The 21,912-nt window shown below is 45.2% G+C and overlaps 1 protein-coding gene and 1 long non-coding RNA gene across 2 annotated transcripts in view; one reads left to right on the top strand and one right to left on the bottom strand.

Annotated features, from left to right (window-relative positions):
• Positions 1 to 16,448, bottom strand: part of Gldn (gliomedin) — a 55,292-nt gene extending 38,844 nt beyond the window's left edge. Inside the window, exon 1 of the mRNA NM_177350.5 lies at positions 16,048 to 16,448. Coding sequence (NP_796324.1) covers positions 16,048 to 16,410 — 363 coding nt within the window. The 5' untranslated portion in view covers positions 16,411 to 16,448. The remainder of the gene's footprint in view (positions 1 to 16,047) is intronic.
• Positions 1,364 to 21,912, top strand: part of Gldnos (gliomedin, opposite strand) — a 32,991-nt gene continuing 12,442 nt past the window's right edge. Inside the window, exon 1 of the long non-coding RNA NR_045805.1 lies at positions 1,364 to 1,495. This is a non-coding gene — a long non-coding RNA (gliomedin, opposite strand). The remainder of the gene's footprint in view (positions 1,496 to 21,912) is intronic.

Genomic DNA, 21,912 nt, shown 5'->3' with positions numbered 1-21,912 from the left:
AATGATAGGAGCCAGTGTGGTGGGCTTGGGGGCAATGAGGACACAAAAGCAAAGCATCACAAGTGAAGTCAATGTCCTTATAAAAATTAAAATGGGTGTTTTGTTTCGTTTGAGACAGAATCTCACTATGTAGCCCTGGATGCTCTAGAAACTCACTCTGTAGACCACCATTGTCTCCAACTCAGAGATCTGCCTGTCTCTGCCTTCTGAGTGATGGGATTAACGGTGTGTGCTACTACATCCGGCAATGATTCAAAAATGAGGACTCAGAAAGTACTTCTTCTGTCTTTAGAGGATGTTGAAGACCCAGCTACAATTACAAGTTACAATTCATTGTGACTGGATAGCCCTCTGAGTTTGTTGCAAAATGGAAGATTCTCGTTCTCAGCAGGACTTCCCCTTCCTTGCATAACCTTGTCTCTAAACACAGATACCTGACCATATCTAGAGGATGGCCCTGCCCGGAATTTCCTGTAAGTGCTGCACATAATATCTTCCCGCTGTACGATAACTAGGTACCATGTTATGACCAATCAGCTCTTTCCACCCATAGCCCTAAGAGCCCATATGTACTCTTCCCCTGGAACCATAATTATAAACTGGGCTGCAGTCTACCAGACACTGAGTATGCTGGCATGTAGAACCTAGACTTTCCCATTACTCTGGGCTGTGAGAAGTAAATTTCTGTTGTTTAAAAGAACCCAATCTCTGGTATTTTGTTACAGGTGCCTCAATAGACTAAAATAGTACCTATTTTTGGCTTGTTTGTGGACCTGGGAATTAAACTGAACATAGGGCTTTTCACATGCTTGGCTCAAGCTCTACCACTGAATTTCATCCCCAGCCCAGGGATTTAAAATGCAAACTTACTGAAGACCTGACTCTGACACTAGGTTCTGCTCTCATATTAACTTCAACATTCCTAGAAACTGCATGAGACAGGTATTGCAGATGAGTACATAGAGGCTTGGAGAAGTCAAAGATGCCCAAGGTTACCCAGCTACCCAGCTGAAAATCCACTTGACTTCCATGTCCACTGTGCTCTTTCCTATATACTTCAGGGGTCATTTAGGCATACAGTTTGAATAGGGACCTAACAGTGAAGGAAGGATGCTGTATTGCTCAAATTATGGGCGGGTACATGAGGGCTGACATCACAGCAGGGAGCTGAAGCCTGTCACAGGGAAATCTTGGGACAGTGGCCCTGGGAGAATCTGTGGGCTGAGAACCCATCCTTTGACAAAGATTCCCTTGTCAAGCATCCTCAGCCTGTGATGTAGTGTGGTTCCAAGTGGGCTGATCTGTGGGCTTGTCCCCCAGTGTGAAGAGGCACTTTTTAGGGTTTGTGTGGCGTTGAGTTGGAGATGGTGAGGGCAAAGCCGAGAAGAGATGATTCAATGGGCTCTACAAGGCAGTGTTCTGGTTGGAAGGCTCAGCAGGCTTACTCCTACTGCCTCTGCTGCTTCGGCTGGAAAGAGACCAGACCAACCATGAGGTAGGCTTTACTAAGTTCCTTTTAATAGCTCTGTGGGAACAGGTCCACATGGCTTCCTGCCATCCATTTGGTCAACACCATTTTCCTATTCTCATGGCTCCAGAAGTTTAGTCCCGACTATTTTTTTTCATATGTCCTTAGATGACCATGGTAATTTTATATAGCTGTCCCACAGATGCCATTAGCAGACCTTCTGCCATTAAATCCACAAATGCTTGAGTCTCTGTGTAAGATGGCACAGTATTTGCATGTAAGGTGTGGATGTCTTCCTACATACTTGAAACCATGTCTAAGTTACTAGTGACAAGAAAAAAACCCTACAAATTTAATACAGAAACAATTATTTTCAGCCAGATATGGTGACACATGTCCGTAACACTAGTGCTTCAGAAGCATAAGCAGGTGGATCACAAAGTTCAAAGTCACCCTCAGCTATTAAGTTGGAGACCAGCTTTGTTACAGGAGACCTAACTCAAAGAATAAGCAGGGCTGTAGAGATGGCTCAGTTAGTGATGTGGTTGTTGAACAAAGGTGAATCTGAATTTGGATCCTCAGTACCTACAAAAAGCTGGACCTGTCTTAAAAAGAATTGGGAGTAGGGAGTGACAGGGAAACATGCCTGACAGCATCCTCTGCCTCTCACGTATGTGCACATACATGTGCGTGCATGCAGCACTTGTATGCACACAGAAAGACAATAAGATGGAGAGCAACTGAGAGAGAGAGAGAGAGAGAGAGAGAGAGAGAGAGAGAGAGAGAGAGAGCCCTCAATTATTTTTAATGTGTGCTGGACTGCATCTGTAGCTGTGGAACTGATGGATATAATAGAATGACGTGTCCCAACACTATGTTTTCTTAGTGCCTATGCAAAGTTAGGTGTTCACGAAGAAGGATCTGAAGGCTGTAGTGAAGGGGTCAGCTCTCCCGTCTCCCTCTGCATTACCTAAGGCACAGCCAGATTTATGGGGGTTGCTCGAAGTACCAAGACCAACAGACAAAATTCTAGCAGAGATGTTACTTCAAGTTCTCGCTCCACCATTAAGGAGAGCTCCTGACATCCGAACTACCCACATAGTGCCAGGTTTTCTCTAATAACACTTCTCTGGCACAAATGCCACCCCGAAGATACAGAAACCCACCTGCCAAGTCGGCATGTGGCTTTTTATTTTGGCTACCCTCTTTTGTATGCTCTTGTATCAGGCTAATCTCTAATCATGTCCCTTCCTTATGACGGGAGCTCCTGAGGTATTTGTTATCTCCCCAACTGAACAGGACAGAATCATAAGAGGGCAGACATTTGGGGTTAGTGAATGCTTAGAATCTGTCTCAACATGGACTGCTCCTGATCTGGGAAGGCAGTAGCTTGGCTCAGCCTAGGCCCCACCTCCTGAGTGCAGCCACACCCTCACAGTGGCTCTGTCTTGCAGTCAGGGAACTATGCTGACTTAGCAGCTTGGGTTCACCAACCCCAGCACTTCCCCAGGGATGATGGTTAGCATGGGGTCAGCACACTTCAGTAAAGCTGACAATGTTAGGGTCTGACACCTTCTTCTGATGACCTCTGTGGGAACCTGCACTCAGTGTGCACATAAAACCTAGACACACACACAGATGCACACAGACAGACAGACAGACAGACAGACACACTTAAAAATAAAATAAATCAAGCTGAACCAAACCAAATGCCAGAAATCATTTCTACCTAAATTCTAACAATCATATTAGTGGTTACCTCCCCAGCGGTCCCCCCCCCCCCCAAGTATTCTGAATCAGGTTTGTAAATAACAAGGCTGTGATCAAGTTAAATAAATCAAGTTTGTTTAAAACCACCCACGACACAACGGTTACACTTTGGACTCTGGATGTGCTAAGATGGCCTTTAGCAATGTGAATGTTGTTTAGTCAAAATTGTTCCAACTAAGTCCCCTCCCTCCCTTCCCTCCCTCCCTCCCCTCCCTCTCCTCCCTCCCCTCCCTCCCCCTTCCTCCCTCCCTCCATCCCTCCATCCCTACATCCCTCCCTCCCTCCCTTCCTTCCTTCCTTCCTTCCTTCCTTCCTTCCTCCCTCCCTCCACCCTCCCTCCCTCCCTTCCTCCCTTCCTCCCTTCTTCCCTCCCTCCCTTCTTCCCTCCTCCCTTCCTCCTCCTTGCTCTGCTGTCAATATTTAAAACTTGAGATATTTCTTATGAAAAGTCAGATGTTTTTACTTCTCCTGAAAACAATTAAGAGCGAGCTCTTATTCTTGCTTGGCTGCCATCAGCAAGCCTTTGCTGTATGCTTCAGTCAGGGCATGTGCTGCAGTAAATGAGTTCCCCAAAGCCACATGTTGGGAACCAACCCCTCAAATTCTTTTGTTACTTGTATTTGGAAGTTGGGACTTAGGGAGGTGATTAGGATCAAATGAGGGGACTTCTCCCCCATGACTACATCAGCATCACTATAAGAAAAAGTCCTGAGCTAACAGCCTTGTGGTGCTCGGCCACGGATGACGCGTCAGGAGTCTTCTGGATCCAGCACCCATGTTCCTGGACTTTTGTAACTATGAGCCAAATAAGGTTTGATTATTACAAACTACCGGATACGGGTGTTTTGTTATAAGAGCAGAAAATGAACTAAGAACCTGGGGTTGTCATAGGGGTGGATGTGCTCGGGGGCTGCAGACATGTTACCTGTGCTTTGTGGGCCTTTTCATCCATGTCAAGAAAAGAGTATGTCAACCAAATACTCAGAAACAACACAGAAAGCTAAATAATAATGAAAGGATCATTTTCACCCTCTGTAAGTTTTTTTTTCTATTTATTTTCCATTTTCTTAGGTACAAGGTAAAACAGTACACGCTTTTTCTGCCTAATTTCCTTTGCCTGGAATGCATCTGGGGATTTAGTTCAAGCAGACAGAGAATCGCCTTGTTCCTGTTACACTGCTCCTTATCGGTGCTGTGGGTCAGCTTCTCACATGATGGATTAACGTGGTCATCACAGCCTTTTGTAGTCACAGAGATTCTGCAACTACTGGCTAAGAACATGCCACTCATGGGCATGGTGATCTATTGTGTAAGATATGCTCTCATGAATGAGACCGCGGGGTCAAAGGGGAAATGAAGTCTCAATTTTTCTAGATCTGCCAAATTGATTTCCTCGTGGGCTGTGTCGTTTCTCACCCTAACAGCGGGACAAGAGCCGGGCTATTTCCCTTCAGCTTCCTCGGCGGCACAGGGTGACGTCAAACTTTTATTATCTAGTCATGGCAAATGATAACTAAGATAACTGGGGCTGGAGAGATGGCTTAGTGGGTAAGAGAACTTGTTCTTGCAGAGGCTCAGGTTTGACTCCCAGTACGCACAAGGCAATTCCAGTTTTAGGGGATGCAATGCCTTCTCCTGACTTTGCGGGTACCAGGTGTACGCATGGCGCACAGACATACATGTGGGCAAAACACTCATACATGTTAAACAAAACAAATACATTTTAAAAACTGATTTTTCTCCAACATGTTTAAGAGACATTTGGGGGCAGGAACTGGGGGGAAATGATTTAAGCAAGGATAGGAGAAAGGGGGACAAGTGGCTGAGGCAGGGGGTTACCAAGTATAAGGATGTAAGAAGCCTTGTGTGAACATAGTACTTCATAAGCTAATAAAAATATAATGTAAAACACTTAAATAGGACTATCATGAATGGGTGGCCAATGCTTTCCCCAAGACATGGGTTATTAAATGAAAATCCAGTCACAGGATGCTTCCATGTAAGTTATTAGTCAAGGAGGCCCCAGAGGCACCCAAACCACAGACCATCACCCTCACTCTTGTTATCCCACCATAACTGGACAAGACCCTACGGCTAAAGATAGCATACCCTTTGGCTACAGGATTTTTGAACTAATCTGGCAAATCCCTATCTGTCCTCTAGCTTTCACTGTACTGGGAAGCACTGGACAGCAGAACGAAAGTCCTCAGTGGTCTCACCAGCACTAGGCCCTGCATGCTACAGTATCAACTTACCAGGCAAGGTACAATAATGACACACACACAATGGGGTTGACTAACTGCTTTCTGGTTGGATCTGAGACCTGCATGAAAGGGAATTCATGCCTGAGACCCACGGCAAAGAAAGGTCATTCACCTACTGAATATTTATGTTCATATCCATGGTTTACTGCTGCTCTCAATCCTGGTCAGAGAAAAATATTTTTATGTGTGTGGGTATTTGGCCCACATATATGTCTGTGCACCATACACATGTAGTGCCCACAGAGACCAGACAAGGTCATGAGCCCCCTGAAACTGGAGCTACAGGTTATGAGCAACCCCGTGGGTGCTGGAAACAGAATCTGCAGTAAGTGCCCTCAACTGCTGAGCTGTCCTGTGAGCCCCAAAGAAATCTTTCCACAGTGAATGGCAGGTAATAAAAAAACAAAACACCTCCCCCAAATCTTCCAAATGTTCAAAGTCTTGAGAATAAGTGATATTTGAGAATTAGTGATAAGTGGGACATATAGATCAATCTCACCAAGGCTCACAGAACATGGAAGAAGAGGGGACAGAACGTTAGAACCAGAGGATGGGCAGCGTTAGGTATCACACCAGATTGGAAAAATAAGTTATAAAGAGACGGCATGGCCACTCTTAAGTATGGTGGAGGAAAAGGTTTATTGTAGATATGAAGGTGAGCAAGCCAGAGGAACCTGGGTGAGTCCAGAGTGAACATGGACAGACTGATCCACCCTGTGAGAATAGATGGGGAGGAGAGAGGCGAAAGCCAGGAGATGAGGAAACAAAGGTAAGGGGCGGGGGGGGGGGGGGGGGAGGGGAGAGAGGAAGAAGGGGGAGGGGGGGAGGGGAGAGAGGAAGAAGGGGGGAGGGGGAGACCAGTGTAGCCAAAATGGCTGGATTATATAGGGAAGAGCAGCTGAAGGCCCAGCCCCTGGGCTGGAGAGTTCAGGGTAGGCTTTGGAACTGACAGGAACAGAGAGAAGCTGGGAGAACCCTGCAGTGAGAATCTGCTTTGATATGTTAAATAGAAATCTCAGCCATTGGTTCCCTGTTTGAGACCTAGAGGTAGAGCTGTCAATGCTGCCTTCTGAACTTTGTAAGTCCTTTGCACCCTGAGCTCTCTGCAGCTACAGTTGCTCACACAAGATCAAGCCAATGGGATCTGTTAACATTGTAGCAAGAAGCACTCACGGGACTCAGTGGGTTACAAAGGAAAACAGAATAGAGCAGGAAGGTGAGGTTGGGAGGTACTGAGTGTGTCCAGGGAAGTGAGAAGGTGGAATGATACTTTAATTTTTACTTCCCACGGAATTCTGTTATTGTTATTATAAGTTATCAGCAACTTTTCTTGGGTTTTCCAGGTAATAATATAATCTAATGAGAGCCAGATGTTCACTTCTTAACACATATTTGACTACTTTCTTTAGTTTCTCTGGCTAATCCTAGGACAAACTGAGCCACCTATAGCAATAGTCGACAGGGCTCTTGGGATGATTGCCAGTGAGTGGAAAGTTGGTTTTGAAGGTAAGAGATTCTCATTATATTTTACCTTGTTAAGACAGCATCTATTTGTTATACAGACACTAAGAGAACACAAATGCCAGCCCAGGCTACTATACCCGGCCAAACTCTCAATTACCATAGATGGAGAAACCAAAGTATTCCACGACAAAACCAAGTTCACACAATATCTTTCCACGAATCCAGCCCTTCAAAGGATAATAACAGAAAAGAAGCAATACAAGGACGGAAATCACGCCCTAGAACAACCAAGAAAGTAATCATTCAACAAACCAAAAAGAAGACAGCCACAAGAACAGAATGCCAACTCTAACAACAAAAATAAAAGGGAGCAACAATTACTTTTCCTTAATATCTCTTAATATCAATGGACTCAATTCCCCAATAAAAAGACATAGACTAACAGACTGGCTACACAAACAGGACCCAACATTCTGCTGCTTACAGGAAACCCATCTCAGGGAAAAAGACAGACACTACCTCAGAGTGAAAGGCTGGAAAACAATTTTCCAAGCAAATGGACTGAAGAAACAAGCTGGAGTAGCCATTTTAATATCGGATAAAATCGACTTCCAACCCAAAGTTATCAAAAAAGACAAGGAGGGACACTTCATACTCATCAAAGGTAAAATCCTCCAAGAGGAACTCTCAATTCTGAATATCTACGCACCAAATGCCAGGGCAGCCACATTCATTAGAGACACTTTAGTAAAGCTCAAAGCATACATTGCACCTCACACAATAATAGTGGGAGACTTCAACACACCACTTTCTTCAAAGGACAGATCGTGGAAACAGAAACTAAACAGGGACACAGTGAAACTAACAGAAGTTATGAAACAAATGGACCTGACAGATATCTACAGAACATTTTATCCTAAAACAAAAGGAAATACCTTCTTCTCAGCACCTCACGGGACCTTCTCCAAAATTGACCATATAATTGGTCACAAAACAGGCCTCAATAGATACAAAAATATTGAAATTGTCCCATGTATCCTATCAGACCACCATGGCCTAAGACTGATCTTCAATAACAACATAAATAATGGAAAGCCAACATTCACGTGGAAACTGAATAACACTCTTCTCAATGATACCTTGGTCAAGGAGGGAATAAAGAAAGAAATTAAAGACTTTTTAGAGTTTAATGAAAATGAAGCCACAACGTACCCAAACCTATGGGACACAATGAAAGCATTTCTAAGAGGGAAACTCATAGCGCTGAGTGCCTCCAAGAAGAAACGGGAGACAGCACATACTAGCAGCTTGACAACACATCTAAAAGCCCTAGAAAAAAAGGAAGCAAAGTCACCCAAGAGGAGTAGACGGCAGGAAATAATCAAACTCAGGGGTGAAATCAACCAAGTGGAAACAAGAAGAACTATTCAAAGAATTAACCAAACGAGGAGTTGGTTCTTTGAGAAAATCAACAAGATAGATAAACCCTTAGCTAGACTCACTAAAGGGCACAGGGACAAAATCCTAATTAACAAAATCAGAAATGAAAAGGGAGACATAACAACAGATCCTGAAGAAATCCAAAACACCATCAGATCCTTCTACAAAAGGCTATACTCAACAAAACTGGAAAACCTGGACGAAATGGACAAATTTCTGGACAGATACCAGGTACCAAAGTTGAATCAGGATCAAGTTGACCATCTAAACAGTCCCATATCACCTAAAGAAATAGAAGCAGTTATTAATAGTCTCCCAACCAAAAAAAGCCCAGGACCAGATGGGTTTAGTGCAGAGTTCTATCAGACCTTCAAAGAAGATCTAATTCCAATTCTGCACAAACTATTTCACAAAATAGAAGTAGAAGGTACTCTACCCAACTCATTTTATGAAGCCACTATTACTCTGATACCTAAACCACAGAAAGATCCAACAAAGATAGAGAACTTCAGACCAATTTCTCTTATGAATATCGATGCAAAAATCCTCAATAAAATTCTCGCTAACCGAATCCAAGAACACATTAAAGCAATCATCCATCCTGACCAAGTAGGTTTTATTCCAGGGATGCAGGGATGGTTTAATATACGAAAATCCATCAATGTAATCCATTATATAAACAAACTCAAAGACAAAAACCACATGATCATCTCGTTAGATGCAGAAAAAGCATTTGACAAGATCCAACACCCATTCATGATAAAAGTCTTGGAAAGATCAGGAATTCAAGGCCCATACCTAAACATGATAAAAGCAATCTACAGCAAACCAGTAGCCAACATCAAAGTAAATGGAGAGAAGCTGGAAGCAATCCCACTAAAATCAGGGACTAGACAAGGCTGCCCACTTTCTCCCTACCTTTTCAACATAGTACTTGAAGTATTAGCCAGAGCAATTCGACAACAAAAGAAGATCAAGGGGATACAAATTGGAAAAGAGGAAGTCAAAATATCACTTTTTGCAGATGATATGATAGTATATATAAGTGACCCTAAAAATTCTACCAGAGAACTCCTAAACCTGATAAACAGCTTCGGTGAAGTAGCTGGATATAAAATAAACTCAAACAAGTCAATGGCCTTTCTCTATACAAAGAATAAACAGGCTGAGAAAGAAATTAGGGAAACAACACCCTTCTCAATAGTCACAAATAATATAAAATATCTTGGCGTGACTCTAACTAAGGAGGTGAAAGATCTGTATGATAAAAACTTCAAATCTCTGAAGAAAGAAATTAAAGAAGATCTCAGAAGATGGAAAGATCTCCCATGCTCATGGATTGGCAGGATCAACATTGTAAAAATGGCTATCTTGCCAAAAGCAATCTACAGATTCAATGCAATCCCCATCAAAATTCCAACTCAATTCTTCAACGAATTGGAAGGAGCAATTTGCAAATTTGTCTGGAATAACAAAAAACCTAGGATAGCAAAAAGTCATCTCAAGGATAAAAGAACTTCTGGCGGAATCACCATGCCAGACCTAAAGCTTTACTACAGAGCAATTGTGATAAAAACTGCATGGTACTGGTATAGAGACAGACAAGTAGACCAATGGAATAGAATTGAAGATCCAGAAATGAACCCACACACCTATGGTCACTTGATCTTCGACAAGGGAGCTAAAACCATCCAGTGGAAGAAAGACAGCATTTTCAACAATTGGTGCTGGCACAACTGGTTGTTATCGTGTAGAAGAATGCGAATCGATCCATACTTATCTCCTTGTACTAAGGTCAAATCTAAGTGGATCAAGGAACTTCACATAAAACCAGAGACACTGAAACTTATAGAGGAGAAAGTGGGGAAAAGCCTTGAAGATATGGGCACAGGGGAAAAATTCCTGAACAGAACAGCAATGGCTTGTGCTGTAAGATCGAGAATCGACAAATGGGACCTAATGAAACTCCAAAGTTTCTGCAAGGCAAAAGACACCGTCAATAAGACAAAAAGACCACCAACAGATTGGGAAAGGATCTTTACCTATCCTAAATCAGATAGGGGACTAATATCCAACATATATAAAGAACTCAAGAAGGTGGACTTCAGAAAATCAAATAACCCCATTAAAAAATGGGGCTCAGAACTGAACAAAGAATTCTCACCTGAGGAATACCGAATGGCAGAGAAGCACTTGAAAAAATGTTCAACATCCTTAATCATCAGGGAAATGCAAATCAAAACAACCCTGAGATTCCACCTCACACCAGTCAGAATGGCTAAGATCAAAAATTCAGGTGACAGCAGATGCTGGCGAGGATGTGGAGAAAGAGGAACACTCCTCCATTGTTGGTGGGAGTGCAGGCTTGTACAACCACTCTGGAAATCAGTCTGGCGGTTCCTCAGAAAACTGGACATAGTACTACCGGAGGATCCAGCAATACCTCTCCTGGGCATATATCCAGAAGATGCCCCAACAGGTAAGAAGGACACATGCTCCACTATGTTCATAGCAGCCTTATTTATAATAGCCAGAAGCTGGAAAGAACCCAGATGCCCCTCAACAGAGGAATGGATACAGAAAATGTGGTACATCTACACAATGGAGTACTACTCAGCTATTAAAAATAATGAATTTATGAAATTCCTAGCCAAATGGATGGACCTGGAGGGCATCATCCTGAGTGAGGTAACACATTCACAAAGAAACTCACACAATATGTATTCACTGATAAGTGGATATTAGCCCCAAACCTAGGATACCCAAGATATAAGATATAATTTGCTAAACACATGAAACTCAAGGAGAATGAAGACTGAAGTGTGGACACTATGCCCCTCCTTAGATTTGGGAACAAAACACCCATGGAAGGAGTTACAGAGACGGAGTTTGGAGCTGAGATGAAAGGATGGACCATGTAGAGACTGCCATAGCCAGGGATCCACCCCATAATCAGCATCCAAACGCTGACACCATTGCATACACTAGCAAGATTTTATTGAAAGGACGCAGACCGGGGCCCAGCAAACACAGAAGTGGATGCTCACAGTCAGCTAATGGATGGATCATAGGGCTCCCAATGGAGGAGCTAGAGAAAGTAGCCAAGGAGCTAAAGGGATCTGCAACCCTATAGGTGGAACAACATTATGAGCTAACCAGTACCCCGGAGCTCTTGACTCTAGCTGCATATATATCAAAAGATGGCCTAGTCGGCCATCACTGGAAAGAGAGGCCCATTGGACTTGCAAACTTTATATGCCCCAGTACAGGGGAATTCCAGGGCCAAAAAGGGGGAGTGGGTGGGCAGGGGAGTGGGGGTGGGTGGATATGGGGGACTTTTGGTATAGCATTGGAAATGTAAATGAGTTAAATACCTAATAAAAAATGGAAAAAAAAAAAAGACAGCATCTATTGATTTGCATTATAATGTTATACGTTAAAAAGTATTGGAGAGATGGGTCGGTGTTTAAGAACACTTGGTGGGACCCTGGTTGGGTTTCCAGCACCCAAATGGTGGCTCACAACCTTCTGTAACTCTATTTCCAGGGTGATCTGAAGCCTTCTTCTGACTCCCAGGCAAACACATGGCACATACACATACATGCAGGTAAAATGCATACCATAAAATAAACCTTTAAAATTATAGAAAATTGGGGAATGGTGTCATGTGGCTTTAATCCCAGCACTTGGGAAGCAGAGGCAGGGGGATCTCTGAGTTGAGGTTGAGGCTGGCCTGGTTGACAAAGCAAAATAAAATGGTTAAGAGCACTGCCTACTCTTCCAGAGAACCCTAGTTTTCAGCATGGTGGCTCACAGCTGTCTGTAACTCCAGTTCCAGAGGACCTAACACCCTCACACAGACATACATGCGGGCAAAACACCAGTACACATGAAATATATTTTTTAAATATATAGAAAATATATTAAACAAAGAGCTAGGTATAGTAAATTCAGTGCTTAGGAGATTCAGGCAGATAGAGGGAGATCTGAAGGCTAGCCTATGACATAGTAAAGCCCTCTCTAAAATAGCAATCTGGGGTAGGTCTTAAACTCTATCATATGCCCCATGTAGTACCAGAAAGTTATTTAATTATTCTTATCTTCCTTGATAAATTATTTGGATTTACTTATAGAAAAAAAAAGTAGCTTTCTTATTAGAGAAGTATCCAGACTTTTGAATGATATTTCAGGTGTGGGAGTGTGCTTGGTACCCACGGCTAACATTGCTATGGAGTTATAGTCATCAGCCTCTGTGCATTGCAGGTTTTCTATGCTACTTTGATTTTTTTTTTTCAAGTGAAAGTTCTTCTGGATGCTCTAGATTTGGGGTCAGAGAAGATAACAGAGCAAAGGTACCAGGGTATCAGTAAGATATAAAGAAAGAGGAGCTAGGAGAAGGAGGGGCAGGAGAAGAGGGATGCACATAGAGAGACAGTGGGGAGAGGAGGCAGATTGATTCTGCTGGAAGAGAAGATTACCAAAGGTTGTGGGAAAGAGAAACGAGGCAGCCGTGTGCCCCCTACAGGACAGGAGGACGTAGGTCTGTGCTCATCCTTACCATGGATTCCCATATCCCTTCTCTTTCTGGCAGCGTGCTCCCCAAGTTATGCCTACTGTCCCACTCAACACCTTTCCTCCAACACATTTCCTTGCTTTAAAAAAAATCATTAATATGCCTGTCTATGTCAAATTAACTGTACTTCAGCAGTGCAGATCAGAAAGCCCATGCTGGGCGAGCTGCGTACTTTTTGTTTTAGCCAAAAGCACAGACACAACCCACAAGGAAGGAAGCTAGTCCTGGATAAACAGGCCACTCTGGACGGTTATTTGAAAATGCTGGCATTAATCTGCGTAGAGCTTGCTTCTCGTCCTTAGATCTCCAACATAAGAGTCTGAGCATGAGGCCCTGGGATGGTCCACAGATCTTACACTCAAGATCTGATACTATAAAAAAAGGGCCCTGGGGGTGGATGGGTATTTCAAGCATAAGAAGTAGACATGTCTACCTCCGTGATTTATTCTAGAGTCTTCTCTTAACTGTTAAGACTTCCTAAGACCTAACGAGTCTACTTGAGATGCCCAGAGATTTTTTTTTGTAACAAATTGGTTTCTTGAAGAGAAAATTTGTGAGGATGAGAAGTATATTGCTAATATAAAGCAAAACAAACAAACAGACAGACAGACAGACAAAGGCATTTCAGCAGTGAAATTGGCTCCATTGCTTAAAGCAAGGCCTGGTGGGAACTGAAAGCATTTAAACCAGATACCTGACTCTCCTCAGGACCTCATATCACTCTCCTGTCTGCCAGTAAGTGATCTCTCCATCCCAGGCCACACCTCAGACTGATCCACTTGGAATAATATCTAGGATGGATTCAGGTACCGATAGGTTTCAGGTGTCTCTGATGACTCTAGGGTTCTAGGACCTCCTTACTCAAAATGTGGCCCTTAAACCTGCAGCGCTGAGATTGGTGGGCACTTGTCTGCCATGCAGAATTTCATACCTTAGACCCGCTAGCGGGTCTTAACCTCTAGATCATGACACCCATAGGGGGCCACATATCAGATATTTACATTATGATTCATAACAGGAGTAAAATTACAGTTGTGAAGTAGCAACGAAATAATTTTATGGTTGGGGGGGTCACCACAGCATGAAGGTATTGAAAGGTCTCAGCATTAGGAGGGTTGAGAACCACTGTCCTCGACCGTATGAATCGAAACCTGCACTGCCCAACATGCCCAAGATACTTATGTGCACTGTAGAGTTGCAGTGTTCTTAGAGTATGTATGACACCCCGACTACTTCCATGAAGACATGATGAGAGTTGCTCACACTCATCAATGTGATCACTATATTCTGGTCTTGCTGCATCTCCCTCAGTGACTCAAAAAGGTCTCAACATACGCACTGCAGATGTGAGGTCAGCGGGTGCTGCTGCTAAGCTGCTCGCTGCAGTTTCTGTGCCGATCTGTAACAGCAGCAGGTGTTCAGAGGGACCTGGGAAATGAGCTCATTCTCTTCTGCTAGGGACTGAATGGGCTGCAATTTGGATCCAAACCATCTACCTTAAAAGCAGGATTGGAGGTAGAAAGTGTTGTTGCTCAGATGCATCTCTCTTGGAAGGTTTTTTTTTTTTTTAAAAAACCTTTTAAAATGCAGAATGAAGGGCCAAAAGAGTGCCCTAGGGTTCCCCAGCGAGCCCTCTTCATCTTACAGAGGCTGGAGTTTCTGAAATGTTTGCTTAGGCTTCGTTTTTAAATTTTTTACTTGAGTGAAAATGTGAGGCTAGAAATGGAAAGCTCGACCTTTCTCAGACTAGGTATTTGGAGTGTGTGCTGTTTGTTGTCCTAAAAGCCTTTCAACTCACACACAGTCGCTGAAAACTTCTTTAGTAACAGCACATGTTTAAAGTAGACTTCTCTTCAAACATATAGGATTCCAAAGTATGGCTCACTGGACTTGGAGGGTCAATTGGACATGTTCTAATTATAAAGTGAAATAAGACCATGGCTATTGGAGCGGATGAAAGGGAATGGGAAATGGAAGGGGCCCGGGGCAAGGGGGTGGGGGTGGGGGTGGGGGTGGGGGATGTGACCTAAGTGTAGCTGTTAAAGAACCACTGGATGCAAACCAACCAAAACGGAACACCCGAAAACTGGAAGAAAGGAGGTTTTTCTTTAAAAGTCTTTGCTTTAGACTAGTGTTTCTCAACTCTCAGGAAGGGAATTACTTGGAGAATGTAGAGAGAGGCCCAGGGGTGTTGTGGCACAAGTCTGTAATCCTGACACCCAGGCAGGGGAAGAGTTGAAGTCCAAGGTCACCCTTGGCTACAACAGCCAGTTGAAGGCCATCCTAGGTTACATGAAACTGTCAAAGGAAGGAAGGGAGGAAGGAAGGGAGGAAGGGAGGGAGGGAGGGAGGGAGGGAGGGAGGGAGGGAGGGAGGGAAGGAGGGAAGAGTGGGTGCTTAACAGAAAAAAAAAAAAGATTAATGCCGGAACCTTCCCTGGCTGCATACAGACGTTGCATGTAAGAGACAGCTCACACCAGCAGTTCTGGCTTTCCATTCTTCTGAGCTTGTGAAGCGACCCACATTAAGAACCTTGGCTTCATTAGTGTGTATTCGCACTCTAATAAAAGTTACACTGCATCAGTCCCTCCTATTTGGAACAGCTTGAGAGCCACAGACAACTTCCAGCAACTAGGTGGCAAGTTTGGTTATATTCTTACAGGAATGAGCCCGGGCCAGATGGGAAGGAAGCCTAACTACTAGACTGTGCCAGGCAAAGGACTCCTTTGTTGAAGAAAAGTCTCCTCTTTGGTTTCCGAGACTCTGTGGGTCAGTTCACACCCAGGAAACTTTTGACAAAAGTTGAGAAAGGCTCTTAATACTGCTCACGTCCCTCATTTACCTGCAGACTCAAAAGATGTCAGAAGTGAAGGCTTGCCCTGCCCGGTCCCTGTAGATAAAAAGACTGATCTCAAAAGAGTTAAGCAGAGTGCCAGGATGACCTCCTTAGCCACACAGATACCCAAGATTCTCTCTAGGACCTTGCCCCTGGCCAGGGGATCCCGGCTCCCATCACCTCCCTCTGCCCCAGCCTGACGGGGGCGCCACGGGGACGAGCCCCTGCCTACCGGCACCATGGAGTAGGTCATCATCATCATCATGTCCTGGCTCTCCGCACGGATGTGTGACGCAGGCTCGCCGTTGTGGCTGCGCTTGTTGCGCGCTGCGCTCATGGGGTCCTGGGATGGTTCGGGGACCCGGCCCGGCGCACGACTCAATTCGGCCAGAAAGGCGCGTAGGGCGCTGTCCTCGCGCTGCTCTCGGCCGCGTTGAGCCTCCAGCGCCCGTAGCGCCGCGCTTAACCCCCGCCACTGGCACAGCACGAACACGGTGCCCGCGGCGTTCAGTGCGGACAGCAGCGCTATGGCCACCAGGGCGCCGCGCAGCCCCCAGCCTGTAGCCCCTTGGCCTCGCTCTGCGGCTCGGGTCATGTCTGCGTGCTCAGGCCGGGCGGCTCAGGGCAGCACTGGGCCTCCTCCCGCAGTGGCAGAGGCTTTAAAGCCTCGCGTGAGCCGTGGGCTGGTGGCAGAGCCGTGAGTCAGGCTGTCTTTAGACCCGTCTGGCGAAGCGGGTTGGGGACAGTAGTGGTGGCGCCCCAGAAGCCCAGAGGGACAGGCGGGCAGCAAGGGGGTGAGAAGCCAGAGGAGACAAGTGCGGAGGAGGGGCGACCAAGCAAATAGCAAACAGGCCTCCCTTCCTTTTCTTGCTGTCCTGCCCGTGGGCATTGCCAGGGTCCAGACAGGCATAGTCAGGGTCAGACTGAGGAGGAGGGCAGGAATTCTTAAAGCCTGAGAAGTTTCTAGATTCCACCCCCTTATCCCTCCAGTCGTCTTTGGAGAAAACCATAAGCATGCCCTGTTCTTGGGAGGTCTGCTGCTTGGGCCCAGGCCCAGGCCCAGGCTGCCCATCACCCCTCCTCAAGGCCACCATGTGCCTATGGAAGAAAGACCCTAAGAGATCTTTCCCAGAAAGGGGACAGTGGAAGACAGGGAGATGGTTGGCATTAGAAGTGTAAAAAGTCACCCATCAGAACCAGAAAAGCCAGGTTGGCTTAGCAAGCAAGGATCATCCCAAAAAACGACTTCTAGGACGAAGAACTTGCCCTTGAGACCCAGACCAGAGAGGAGGCAGAATGATGAGGAAAAAGGATTTTGGAGACCTGGTTCCAAAGCCAGCGGCCAATGCCAGACATCTGGGAGTGGCATGATCGCCAGTGTCCTTTCTCAGTCTCCCACCCCCACCTCCCTGTTGGAGATCAAAGCCAGGGTTTTGCAACAGCTAGGCAAGAGCTCTACTTCAGAGCCACACAGGATTTCACTACCTAGCTCAAACTGGTCTTGAAGCCACTCCCGCTTCAGCCTGAGTGCTGGAACTACAGGCATGTTTTCCATTTTATGTATTTATTATTTTATGTGTATGTGTATTTTGTCTGTGTATGTGTGTGTACACTAGGTGTGTGCCTAGTGCCCACAGAGACCGGAAGGAAGGTATCAGAATTAAGGCGTTGCCTGCCTCCATGTAGGTGCTGGGAATTGAACCTGGGGTACTTTGGAAGAGCAGCCAATTCTTTTAACCACTGATCCATCTCTCTAGTCCCTACCAGGGCTATTCTAAGCAAATTCCTGCAAACATATTGAAGTTCTTTTCAGCTGAAGGACTGCAGAGCCTGCTTAGGACTGGAAACTCCTCTAAGCTCGGGTGCCTGCTCTGATCCAAGAGTCTGTGTTCCACGCTGGATACAGTGGTGCACATCTCAAAACAAACCCAGCACTCTGGAGGCAGCAGCCGCTGCCGCTTGAGTTTGACACCAGACTGGATAAGTCCGTGATAGTGAGACCCCGTCTCAAAACCCTTTCCCACGACCACCAGTTTTTGAATTGAGTCACTTCAGAGCTTTGTCAGAAGACCTCTTCACTCTGTCAGCTTCTCTCAGAATGGCACTACTTCCCTAGAAACCCAGGACTTTCAAGGGGTCAGTCCTGGTCAGATGGGAAGACTCAAGTAGAGGCCAATTGCTGGTCTCCACAGTCAGATAACCCAAAGAGACAGTGGTTCTCTGCAGCCAGCTCACCTGCTGTGGTCAAGGAGAAGGGCTCTTTTAGCTCTTCTGGCCTGGGAGCCACAACTTTTTGAGCCAGTCCTGGGGAAAGAATAGATCACAATATGGATGGGGCCGAGGACAAGGGGACAGTGGAGCTTTGTACCTCCCTCCATAGCACTGCCATCCAGTTTGTACTGGTAGCCTCCTTACCGACAGAGAGAATATGCGGTTTGGATCAGACTTATTTTCAGGTTGAACTATGTCTCGGAGAAGCCCAAGTTCCATCTTAACCACAGTCCTGAGTCCAGGTTCAGAAGCTTGGGCTTCAGCAGGAACTCCAACCAACTTGAATATTTTTAGAAGAGCAGCTACTGGACATGGAATTTAGAAATCAGGAAGGGCCAGAATGTGATACCTGAAGGGGGAAATGATATCAATAACTTTCTCCCGTTCCTCCTATCTCAAATGTATTATTATCCTGTTGGAAGAATTGTTGAATATCCTTTCTTTCTAATCCATGCGAGGATTGGGCTACAGAGAGAAAGCACGGAGAGACAGAGTTGGGGCTCAGCACCTATAGGCTCTCTACTTAACTCAGTAACCCTTTACTGAGCCCTTCCTGTGTGTCGGTCCCTGTGATGGACACTGAAGATACAGGAGTGAGCATGACAGTCAGTAGAGACAGTTGGAACATCATGGTCCCCACCGAGCTTTTCTTTATCCTATCATTCATTACAGTTGTGATAGGTGACCTGTCACAACACTCTCAGCAGCACAGCATAAGGTTCCAAAGGTCAGGTGACAGATTTGTTGGTCCTTGTCATTCCCAACAGGTAAGGTAGTCAGAATGGGTATTTGATAATTATCTGCCAGATGAGCGGCTGGATGAGTGAGTGAAAGGTCGTGAGTGACCTTTCTAGGAACATGTATGTGTGGTGCTAGTGGCATGTACCATGAATGTGGTATGTTCATATGCCATGGAGCTGGCTGGCTTTCAGTGTTTGGAAGTGTAGCATTAGCCTGAAATGTACTTTTTCTTTGAAGTCAGGACCACAGCTGGAGACAGAATGGAGATGAGGATCCACTGGGATCCCTCAAGCCAAGAAGCTGCTCCTCCTGGCATCCGGGACTCAAAAGGCTTGTGGCATGGCCACCTAGTAGGAAGAGTGGGTGGAGCACCTGGGCTATTGTGATGGAGCCAAGAGAGAGGTGGAAGCAGGGTAAAGGGAAGGTGGGCTCCTTCCTGTGAGCCACTTCCTCAGTCTTCCCATGCGGGGAAGAGTGGTCATGATACTGTCACCTGTCAGAGGGCTGCCCTCAGTCATCCCCCTCATGGTGCCTCTAACCAGTTGCCTTTCCCTGTTCTCCTTCCTCCTTTCCCTGTGTCTCCTGTCCATGAGCCTCTTACCACCAGAATGTCACAGCAACACCTTATTCCTTCACTGACTTATTATTCCATGCTGCTATTTCCTCCTCAAGGCCAAGTGTCCCCTCTCCCTGACCTCCGCAAGCCTCACTGGTTCAGTGACCATGAACATGGGCTTTGGAACCTAAATGTTCCTCATCATTTTCCTCTAATAGCTCAGATTTGTGCCAGGTAGAAACATGTTGGTGCTTTCTGAGAATGGCACTTTCAAAATTCTTATAATTCTATCATCTATTTATCTATCTACCTATTTATCTATCATGGATCTATCATCTGTCCATCTGCCCATCTCTGTCACTGTCTCTGTCTCTGTCTCTCTCTCTCTCTCTGTATGTGTGGACGTGCACCCATGCCATAGCATATATATTGAAGTCAGAGGACATCTGGCAAGACATGGTTCTTCCTTCCAGTATGTGGGTCCCCAGAATGGAACTCAGGTTGTCAGACCTGGTGACAAGCGCCTTTGCCCTTAGATGTCCTTGATGGCCTAAAACTGAACTTTGAAGTGCTTCAGAAACTTTTAAAATGAGTTTTTGCTTGAGTTATTCTGACTTTGAGATTGGTTCTGTGTGGCCCTCATCTGCTGAGTCCTAAGCCTCTTGAGATTTCTTGAGAGGCAGATGCATTTACACAGTGTGACCTGCCTGGTCCTCTTCTGGATGCATTTACACAGTGTGACCTGCCTGGTCCTCTTCTGGATGGGACGATACTTTCTACTTATTAATTTCAAAAAAATTTAGCTATCAGTCTGGCTTTCTTTATTGACACAGGAGATTCAAGATACGGTGGAGGTACAAGGAGATACACAAATTCCCTCCACTGGAGACCAACAAAGCCAAGAATACAATGTGCTGCTTTCACAATGAGGAACAATTTTATCATTAAAAAGCAGATGCTTTCTACCCAGAGGTTAAATAGTAGTCACTGAAATGAGTTCTATCTGGCTAACATTATGGCTCCAGAGAATAAAATCAAACTGAGAAATATTCTCCAGCTCGTCCCATAGCATGCTTCCCTGATTATGAAGTGAATCAGTTTATTTAATATAAGTTCTTAGGTGCTTTAATCTTCTGTAATAAGAGTCAGCGTTATGCCGTGACTTCGGTGCTTCATTGTCCCTCCATTGCCTGCTGTCCTCCCCTCAGTGAGTGAGGAGTCCCTTTGAAAGCTGCCATTATGTATAGCCTTCGTTCAACCTCGGTTTAACTCTCATTGCTACTATTAACTAACTAATAGAGGTAATTAATTAATTTTAGAGACAGGCTTCCATGTAGCCCAATCTGGACTCAAACTCACTGTGCTGCTGAAGATGACCTTGAACTTTGGATTCTCTTGCCTCTCCTGGATGCAAGGATTTGAGGCATGCACCACTACCCTTGGCTCCACCCCCACAATGGGGGGCATGTCTCATTATGCAGCCAGGTTGTTCTTGAACTCTTGTCTTCCTGTCTCAGCATCCTGACTGCTGGGATTATAGGCTTGGTAGCTCACACCTATGATGCTAACACTGGGGAAGCTGAGACTGGGTGAACTGTCATCAGACTTTTCTGGGCTACATAATGAGTTTCAGGCCAGCCTGGGTTATAATGTAAGACCCTGAATAAAAAGGAAAGTTCCCTGTGTTGGGCCAGAATGGCTGTCTGGCTGGCTTCTGGCTGTTCTACTTGGTCACAGAGCAGATGCAGGCTGTCCGCAGATGAGTGAGACGTAGGTGGCTTTCTGCAGCAGAGGCAGATCGTAACCTCAGCCCTGAGACCAGGGAAGGCAAGACTTTTCCTGAAGGGGAGTCAGGAACACCCCCATACCTCTCTGCCAATCACCTAATTTGTGTTAGACACGGGGCTGCCAGGACTCCTGGTGACTGAATTATGACCAGGTCAGATTTGGAGACGAACCTTTCCCTTTTTCATGTGCAGGTGTAGCTTTTCAGCGAATAATAAAGGTTGTGCTCAGAAACAATTAGAATAGGAAGCTTTAGGCTCGGGTTCTATGAGATTGTGAGGATCACTTACGAGTTTGAAACTGCTGAATCCGTGGGTGTGAGTTAATACCGCAAAGCTCTACTTCTGAAACCTGAGCTATTGCTTTTGAGAGGATAAAACAAAACCTCACCAGGCTGGAAAGACACTCAGAGGTTCAGGCTCACCAATAGCTAGAATTGCAGTTCCAGGGGGAATCTAACATCCTCTTCTGACCTCTGCAGGCGTATGCTTACAAGTGGTTCACAGACATGCATTTAAAATGTGTGTGTGTGTGTGTGTGTGTGTGTGTGTGTATAATACATATAAAAGGCATATATGTAAAATGAAATAAAATTTAAACACAATAGCCGCAGCAACAACAAAGCCAAAGCAAACAAAGCCTCAGATGGATAAGGATACTTCCACTTTTGAAGGTCCTTCCTATGTCATTTGAGTCCCATAATAGGCTTCTGAGTAAAGTGAGTGGTCAGGTCTTTAAGACATT

The sequence above is a fragment of the Mus musculus genome, chromosome 9 (assembly GCF_000001635.26).
Source record: "Mus musculus strain C57BL/6J chromosome 9, GRCm38.p6 C57BL/6J".
Classification (NCBI taxonomy): Eukaryota; Metazoa; Chordata; class Mammalia; order Rodentia; family Muridae; genus Mus; species Mus musculus.
The sequence above is the reverse complement of the archived record's forward strand: the minus strand, read 5'-3'. Positions and strand labels throughout refer to the sequence as shown.